The sequence below is a fragment of the Anas platyrhynchos genome, chromosome 1 (genome assembly GCF_047663525.1).
Source record: "Anas platyrhynchos isolate ZD024472 breed Pekin duck chromosome 1, IASCAAS_PekinDuck_T2T, whole genome shotgun sequence".
NCBI lineage: Eukaryota > Metazoa > Chordata > Aves > Anseriformes > Anatidae > Anas > Anas platyrhynchos.
In genome coordinates, this window is record NC_092587.1 from 42,836,696 (window position 1) to 42,845,811 (window position 9,116).

General features: G+C 47.5%; 1 protein-coding gene across 1 annotated transcript; it reads right to left on the minus strand.

Moving 5' to 3' along the window:
* Positions 1–207: 207 nt before the first annotated feature.
* On the minus strand, positions 208–8,739 carry LOC101804496 (cytochrome P450 2D6). Its single transcript, XM_038181717.2, has 9 exons — positions 8,134–8,739; positions 6,486–6,657; positions 6,074–6,226; positions 5,333–5,493; positions 5,031–5,204; positions 3,533–3,674; positions 2,649–2,836; positions 1,576–1,717; positions 208–1,185 (listed from the first exon to the last, which is right to left on the minus strand). Exons 1-9 carry the CDS (start codon positions 8,332–8,334, stop codon positions 1,007–1,009), a joined length of 1,512 nt encoding a protein of 503 aa, XP_038037645.2. The 5' UTR covers positions 8,335–8,739; the 3' UTR covers positions 208–1,006.
* Between the last annotated feature and the right edge of the window lie 377 nt (positions 8,740–9,116).

Sequence of the window (9,116 nt, forward strand, 5' to 3'; positions counted from 1 at the left end):
GGAGGCTGAGGGCGGGCGCGGCCGTCAGGGGGGCGGGCCGCGGGGACTGTTTGGGTCGTTTTTATGCCCTTTTGGGATCTGTAAATGGAAAATATTGATGTGCAGGTCCCGCTGGAATTAACCCCTTAACGGTGGTATCGATGAGTGTTCGTGCAAGGCAGCAGCCTTCACAGAAATTACCGTCAGAACAATAAATGCACACACACACACGGCTTCTGAGTTGGTTTATTTTTCTAGTTGTGGTTATGCGCACAGGCTCCTTTATGGTAGTTACTGCCAGTCTGAACATCAAACCTTTATTTATTTTTTTTTTTACACAATTATTTTGTTAAGGATGAGTCTGAACATCGAGCCGTAATCGTTTTGCAAACCTCGCGAAACAGTTGGTCAGAAGTAACGCAGGAATAAAAAGAGCCAGCCCTGAAATGTACAGCTCACCCCCAGGCAATGCAACCCCACGGCTCCGTGCCAAGCCTGCCCGAGAGCTGTTTTTATGTAACGCTGAAGAAAAGCTGTTTGGAGGAGCTATTTGGATAGGAGATGGCAGGGAAGGGAGGTGGCCAGGAGCTCTTCGCAAATTGTTCCTAGGTTTGTTTGTTTGGTTGGTTTTCCTCCTAGAATTGGCAGGACCGCGGGGTTATCTTTCACCCCAGATACCTTCGTATTTCAGTACACAATAAGGCAGGGCTAATACTCTCCCAGTAGCCAAGTGCTTGGTAAACTGTTTCTGCAACGAGAGCCCAAAGTACAGCAGAACTGGTTTATTGGTTATATACGTCCTTGCAAATGTGACCATCACCTGTAATGTGCTATGGCTGTGTGATTCACGATCCAGGATGGGAATTAAGCTGAGCTATATACTGGGCTACAGCGTTCTTTACACTGCTAGGGACATCTGCACAGGTTTAGGTGGTCTTAAGTGGGACTTGGCATCATCCTGCCTAGACCTGCTGCATTTCTGACAGCACTTGTGGTGGTCTCTGAGTGAAAGGGGAGTGGTGTGCACTTATCTTGGGATAGCTCGCAGCTTGAATGGGTGTGGGCATTTTATGAGGGCAAAGTAGCCATCCGTCCGTGGCCTGGGCTGATCCTCGGGGAGCATGAAGGTGAATTGCTGCAGGAGAGTGGTGAAGAAGATGAAGAGCTCCATCCTGGCCAGCTGTGCCCCCAGGCAGACACGTCGACCTGCAGGAAGGAAGCATCCATGAGAGAGGACATTAAACCACGCTGGAATCACTGTGGGATGAGCAACCTCTGTGTGCAGACACAAGACGGAGCAAAACAGAGGATCAGAAGCTGCTTTGCTCAGGATGGACAGAAGGAAGAAGGCGAGAGTGCCTGGTTAACCATGTCAAAAGGGCCCAGGCACTCACAGCTAGTTAGACGGGGACACCCTGTTTGTTGTGCACAGCTTCATAGAATAATTTAGGTTGGAAGAGCCCCCTGCAGGTCACTTTCTTACCCCCTGCTCAAATGCAAAGAGAGAGAAAGAGACAACCCCTGGACTTCCCAGGAGGCAGATCACCGCTCCTGCTGTGCACATGGCTTGCAGCTAGATCCTCCCCTCAGATTTACCTGCTGAGAAAGGCATGAAGGCCTCCGGTTTCACAAACTGCCCGTTCACGTCCAGGAAGTGTTCGGGGTAAAACTCATTTGGTTTCTTCCAGACTGACTCATCCTTCAGCACGGAAGACAAGTTGGTGATGACTGTTGTCCCCTGCACTCCTCCACAAGAGGAAACAACTTACGTGAGAACGGCAGAATTATCCTGGCAAGGTGGATCGGTGCTCTTTAGTCTGTCTCTCCCATCTAATAGCAACCATCACTAGATGCTTCAAAGTATGGCACTGAGCTCCTCTTCTCTATCTTAGATATAGCAGAGGTAAAGCAGTGCACTTTTCCAGTGACATGCTGCCTGCCCTATGCACCTGAAGCATTTGCACTTTTGCAACTTATATCCTTACAAAGGCCATTGCATGCAAATGCTAATTTCATGGTTAGATAGTGGAAACAGCTTCCACTTCACAGATCCTTCTGGACTTACTTTGTAGCTGGGGAGAAAAAGCTAACTGACAGACTTCAAAGCCCAACTTTCACACATGGAAAATGGCAAAGCTTTCTTGTTTCCTGTGTCAATGTTTTAAGCTTAGTGGAGTTACTGCAACGCTGAAAAAAACATCCCAGGCTTGTATTGCTACCAGCACTGCCAGGACAGAGTGCTCTTGATTCCCGTCACAGTGTCAATGGACCGAATGCCAGTGGCAATTGAATAACTTCAGAGATTTAACTACTGCCGTCTCAGGAAAGGCAGCAAGCTGGTCTCATGTGCCTCCAAAGAGCCTGTCAAGCTGTCCTAGTTTCTTTTTCCAACTCAGGCAGTGAATGTCACAGCTCATCGAGAGGAAAGCGAACCTTTGCACTGAGCTGCCACTACAGTTGGGTTCCCACATAACTAGTGTAAACCTAGAGCACAAACGTGCCCATCTGTCTGGTCTTAGCATTTCAATGTTCAGTGCTTCAGAACTTGGCAGTGAGCGTGATTTGGGGCTGGAAACACAAATCTGCCAAGCTGTGTGGGGTCACCCACACCCTAAGCCAGGCATCTGCACAGGACAGGGATGCTGCATTGCCCATCTGGCCGTGCTCACCTTGGGAATGAAGTAACCCTGAAGCTCGGTGTCCCGGTATGCCATGTGAGGTAGCCCAACAGGAGCGATGTCCCCACAGCGCTGTGCCTCATGGATCACGGCATTGGTGTAGGGCATGTTCACTTGGTCCATCATGGTAGGTGACCTCTCTCTTCCAATCACCATATCAATCTCTTTGTGGATTTTACCTGAAAGCAGCACAGCCGAGGACTTAGAGCTCCCTTAGCTAAACAGAAGGGGCTGGTACAAGCTGGAGGAAAAGCTGGCAGCATGAGCTCAGTAGGCACTGTGCGAGGGTAGGACAAGCAATTACAGAAAGGAACAGAAACTACAGGGGAATGCCTTTTTTCAGTTGCTCAGAAAAACAAAACAAAACAAACAAACAAACAAACAAAAAAAAACAACAGAACAAAAGAAACAAAACAAAACAAAACAACAACAAAAAAAAACTCTGTTATTTTTGCACAGTGTCTTTAATAAAGGTCTTGGCACTTGACATGCTACTTTACCCCTCCTCAATGTAGCCGGAAGTGTACTTGTGCAGGCAGCATTTGAGAGTTAAAACAGATCAGCATTTATTCCAAGTCTAGGAGGGAGGGTTCCAAGACCACTGGAAGTCCCCAGGTAGCCTTCAGTGTGAAGGAGAGTGAACTGCCCTTCCAACTCCAGTCTTTTCACCAGGGCTTCCCCACTGCCACCACTGGGCCTGCCAGAGCAGCTGTGTTAGGGGAAGTGTTTTCTCCTGGTTTCTTCTAGACCAACAATCACCAAACCTGCTTCTCCTTGCAAAAACCCCAAACCATGAATAGGAGATGTTGAGTGTCCTTACAGAGAAATGAGGGCTGAAGGGAACATACCGCACCTCTGCCTGTCCTCTCACTTACTCTGTGTTCCTGGGTGCAAAAGCATGTAGAGAAATGCCCACCGGAGGGTGGCGGAGGTGGTGTCAGAACCAGCTGCAAACAAGTCTGCGGTCACCAGACGAAGGTTGTTGTAATTGAAGCCATTCTCTTCAGCCTCCTTACCCTGCGGAGAGCAAACAAGTGTGTGATAGGAGCAAAGACACTCGCTGGTGAGACGACCTTCTCTCAGAGCAGTGCTGAGGAGCGCTAGGTCCACTTTTGCTGACCAAGAATTGCATTGGCAGAGAAAAGCACACCACAGGCAATGGGCTGTGTATGACTGATGTGCACCAATACCGCTGTTACCAGAGTATTTGAAGGTCATCAGTAACCTCCCACAGCCTGCGAGATGAACATTACTCCTGCCTTCAGGACAGAAGTAAACACCTTGCGCTCCCAGCTCAGCAGGACACTGCCACTTACTACGGCGTCCTCCCCCAGAGGAGGTGGAACACTGTTAGTCAGGCTTGATCAGATCATAAAGCCCACGCAGCAGCGAGGAGGCCGCCTTGATGCAGCAAATGCAAATTAACAGCATTTTGAGGGGGCTATCTGTAGCTACGCATTACAGATTCTCACTGCTTCTGCCCTGGTGTTTTCTTATGATCAGGGGGGAAAAAATCAGGGTATCATCGCTGCCTATTAAGTCTGCAACACCAATTGCAGCAAAACTGGTCTCTCATCCAAATACTAATTGAGCTCAAATTTGCTAGCATATGAGATATGACAAGCTCTCTGCATGAGTTCATCTGCTTGTCTTTTCTAATCCTTTTTATACTTTTCTTTCCTAGGGACTAGCTTCTGCTGAGTTATTCTGCATGTTTTGATGCTGTTTTAACACGGATAGCAATTAATGAGGCATTTAAGTCTCAACTGTTATTCAAATAAAAGGACTCTGGCGAGGGAGCTGTGGGACTGGCCTGACCGAAGTTAGCCCAGCGGAGGGATTTATCAGACCAGCTTCTCAGGGGACCTCAGTAAGCAGGAGAGGGATGTGATAAGAGGGAAGGAGGCCAGGCTCAGTCCCTCCCAGTAGAAATGCTCAGTGCAGAGCATGTTAGGTCACGTTGCTCTGCTCTGCTTTAAAATCAGTCGTTAAGGCACTGACAAACACGGGATCTTGCATGTCTGACTTCTCCGCCACTGCAAACGTAGACATATTAATGAATTCTCAATTATTGACTTTTAAATGTCTTCAAAACGGTGTAGGCTGGAAAGCAGGGAGCTGCCAGACACGGAGGGAAAAATGGAAGTGGAAGGTGAGGGCAGGAACATCAGCAGATTATGATTTCTGAGGACAATCAAGGAGGGCACAGCATGAAGAAATTAATGCTCAAGATATGAAGTAGAATGAGGAAGTAGAAAATTAGTTAGTAATGGTCTTTAGAGAGCTTTATGTCAAAAGTCAGCTTTCATCAACAAGCTCAAAGAAGTAGAGGAATTGCTCCTGAGCTCTAAGGTTCTGCTGGTCTCTCCCTACCTTCGACATCTCCTTTAAAAACGCATCAGTGAAGTCTCGGGTGTGTTCAGGGTTCCAGGTCTCCATGTGCTTCTGTATGAGAACGTCTATGAAGTCCATGTATGCCTTTTGCCCGCGAAAGACTTTCTGCGGCAGTCCAGGGATGCGCAACAAAATGGGCATCACATTAAGAAACTGGTAGGCCAGAACCACAGAGCAAGAGACAAGACATTACGAGATGCAAAAAGAAAAAAAATGAAAACACAGTGCTCTCCAGCGACAGAGGGCAGCCTCTTACAGAACATACCACACTTCTGTGTTACCTGAGTCAGGAATCCGGCTTCTTCACTCAGGGAGTTTTCAAACAAAGCTACCATTTTCCTGAACACCTCATCACCGTAGTCAAAACGCCCTCCATAGATGATGCTGCAGATCATGTTGCAGACTGCATTGTTTACAAGAAAACGTAAGTCGAAAGGGCGACCTAAAAACAGAAAGGGAGACCAAGCAAAGAGGCTAAGCAACATCAACCTATTGAACCTCAGAGTTCGGCTACAAGAACACACAAATATCTCTTAGATGTTTTCAAGGGAAAAAATGAAACACACTCAAAGTACAAATACATCATAGTAGGAAGAGACAATCTTCTCATCTCCTACTGTGGTTCAGTTGGTCATTATTTAAGGGAGAAAGTTCCCAAAGAAAAGCTGATTTGCAAGGTTGTTCTGCCACATGCCAAATAACACTTCTCTTTCACCAAACATCATAAAGGTAGCAGTTACCAAGCCTCAGGAATAATTATATTTTACCTCTGTTTATTTCTATTCATGTCCTATTTCAGATTGCTTAGCTTTACAGTAGCCCCAATGCATCAGGTAGAAGTGGCTTCAAGGCAGAGCAGGACCAGTAATTATGATGATGATGGACTTGAAACACTGCATACATATGGGAGTGGCTGCATTAGTACTTCTCTCTCTGCATTGTTCTATTGCCTTTTCCTGTTTTTGTTTTTGTTTTGTTTTGTTCTGAAGAGCAGTTTGCCCATCCTTCTGGATGTGACATACCTTCTTCTGCTTTGATTGCAGAGCACAGGAATCCTGCTTCCTCAGTCACTCGCTCCTCCAAGGATTTCTTTCCCATTCCAAAGTCCCTCAAGGTAGAGAGTGTGAATTTCCTTATCTCCTTCCAGACATGCCCGTATCTTGCTACAACAATCCCTGGAATTATGGATGAGCAAGAAATGTCAGGAGCTCTGACAAGTACATCATGCAAAGATCACTAGAGAAGAGCAAATGTGAGTTTGGAGGTGCAGGTCTGCAGGGATAGATGAAAGGCTCTGATCTTGTACAGCTTATTCACACAGCCATTCTAAAAACTTACGACTGCGCCTTCTACCTGCCTAGTAAAAGTGGAGGGGGAATGCAGTGAGAACTTGTGCCCGTGCCTGCAGGAAATGCCCATTTCCAAGGGCCGTACCTTCAGATTTATCTCCGTAGCCCACATGTTCATACGTTGGGAAGTACGGCCGGTCAGCAAAGTCATCTGCTTTGTGGACCAGGGCTTCCTTCACGGTTTTGTACCCATTCAGCACCACCACGTTGGTCCAGCAGTTCTGCAGGCTGAAGATGTTTCCGAACTTCTTGTGAAACTGGCAAGATAAAAAAAATTGGTCCTGAAAGTGACCTCACACCCAATAGTGCCGGCATGTAATGTCCAAAATACCCCTGGAGCCTTCCTTAGGGCCTTTACGATTTAGGGGTTTGAACTGCTTTTATTAGGAGACCTTCAGCTGACCTTTGCCTGTTGTCTTTGCAGTGAAACGTCTCAAAGCAGTGTGAAACACCAGCTGAAGCAGGGAGCAATACACTGCATCTGGCAAGACTCAATATGCAGCTATCCAGCTCAAACTGCTGCCAAGAACATTGTGCAAGCATTTTGGATTTTGTTTGACAACACGAGGTCAAGGATCTCTTTTGGGATTTTCAAATAGTGCATGCTCAACAACCCGCTATTTCCTAATACTTGGATTTTGAATACCATGTGTTGTTTATCTGTCTCTGAAAGCCTAGGCAATTTTTGAGTTAGTTTTGAACTAGTTTTGAGTTCTTTCTGCTAGAAGGAAATCTCAATGATAAAGTGAAATGTAGTTTCTTTACATGCATTTGTTCCTAAAGACTGACCCAAAGCCCAGTTCCCAGGAGCATGCTTGGAAGAGGCAGCTCCATGCTGGAGTTTCAGTTCATCTTTTTCTCCCCCAGAGGAATGAACACACCTAGTAAGACTGGTAACTTGCACATCCCCTACATCTGCTGTGATCTATAAAAGACACGAAGCTGACACCTTCAGGAAGCCAGGCTGAAGCTGCACGGCTGGGCAGTAACACTGAACACAGTGCTCAGGAGTGTGCTGTTGGAAGGTGGTGTCATAGTAGTGATGCTCACAAAAAAACACATTATTTATCTCTGTTTCCTTCCTTCCTTCCTTCCTTCCTTCCTTCCTTCCTTCCTTCCTTCCTTCCTTCCTTCCTTCCTTCCTTCCTTCCTTCCTTCCTTCCTTCCTTCCTTCCTTCCTTCCTTCCTTCCTTCTTTCCCTTTCTTTCCCTCTTTAATTCTTCATTTCCATACTCTGAGCAAATCAAGGAACTGAAATACTCTGAGTGTATTTGCAGTGGGATTGGAAAGGGAATTAGTACTTCACTGGCACTAGAAATACATCATTAAAAGTGATTACCGGTCAAGACTGCAGTCAGCATGACCCTGATGCGATTTGAAAATGGTAATCTTTTGGACTATATGAAGGCAAACAATACAAATGCTGTATTTAGTTTCTCCATTGGGTGGATTTTGGACAGACAGCTGAGCAGTGTTGTCCTAAAGAAAAAAAAGGCCTTTAGAGTTTGCAAAGTAATCTGCTGCAAGCTGTGCTGTGCCTTTCCCTCGGGAAAGGATAAGCCCTGACTCTGATTGGGAACGCTACAGACATTTTGGGCGCTGCTGCTGGGGCAAATCCCATGAGCTGATCTCCTTACCTGGAGCAGCCCCACGCCTGTAGGCAGGCTGGAGTGACTCACGGAGAAGCCTGCCATCCCCACCACCACGTCCCAGCCTGCAGGGCTGGCACTCACCTTGTTGAAGGAGAGGTGCGGGTTGTTGAAGTCGATGTACGGCATGGTCCCGACGAACGGCAGCGACATGGGGCCTGGCGGGTACCGGCTCCACTTCTTTCTGCGCTTCATGAAATCAAAAACCAAGGTGAAGACGGTAAGGAAAACTCCCAGCACAGCAATGCTGCTCCAGTCAGATGACAGCCACAGGAGCAATGTCATTTTGCAGCCTGCCTGCTCCTCGGTCTTCCTCTTTTGACCCAAGACTGTTTCTGCCTCTCCCTTCTGCCTCCTTCTCCGTTCTGCCTCCCTCCCCAGGCAGCTGTCCCCTTTTCCTTGCTTCCTCCTGTCCCCTCACTCTCCTTTTCTGTCTCCCTGCTCCCCTCTCCCTGCAGCTTCTGGCTTGTGAATGTGGAACTTGGCTCAGTCCCGAAGCTCCTCCTCTGTTCCACTCAGCCTCGGGGGAGTGGTGATGAGGGTCATCCCTTCTCCTCCTCCTCCTCCTCCTTCCCCCCTGTGACAAAGCTCAGAGGCCGCTTTGTCCTTGTGACAAAGAGGTGCTGGGGTGCCCTCAGAACACGGAGCACAGCAAACCCAGTCCTGCTGCATTCTCATGGGGCGGTTTTGGAAGGGTTTAAGCCCGTCACCTTCTTGCTGATGCAGACAAGCCCAGGCAGACACGGATCCTAAACACAGGCTGTTCGGCTGTCTGCATGCAGGGCCAAGAATTTGTTCCATTGGAGCTTGAGTAAGCCCAGGTTATGTCAAGCTTTCCCATACAGAAAGCACGTAAGTGACAGAAATTAGCCTAAAACAGTGACCTGAGACTAAAACCATTTATGGGAATAACAACCTTTATCCAACCCCAAATGTCAGTCAGTGCAGCAGCCTTGATTTCGGTGGGATACACCTCAGCTACGAGGGGGAAGCACATGCAAACAGCCTTGCATTTCCAGCCCTTGGGGCAGCAGTAATCCAAACGCAATTATGGAGATAGTCAAAGC

Bases quoted from the DNA above. Each gene is read 5' to 3' on its own strand.
- LOC101804496 (XM_038181717.2), bottom strand. From the start codon at position 8,334: ATGACATTGCTCCTGTGGCTGTCATCTGACTGGAGCAGCATTGCTGTG. The intron at 6,227-6,485 runs GTACGGCCCTTG...CCATAATTCCAG, and splicing joins CTACGGAGATAAATCTGAAG to GGATTGTTGTAGCAAGATAC. The intron at 5,494-6,073 runs GTATGTCACATC...TTCTGTTTTTAG, and splicing joins TGCAATCAAAGCAGAAGAAG to GTCGCCCTTTCGACTTACGT.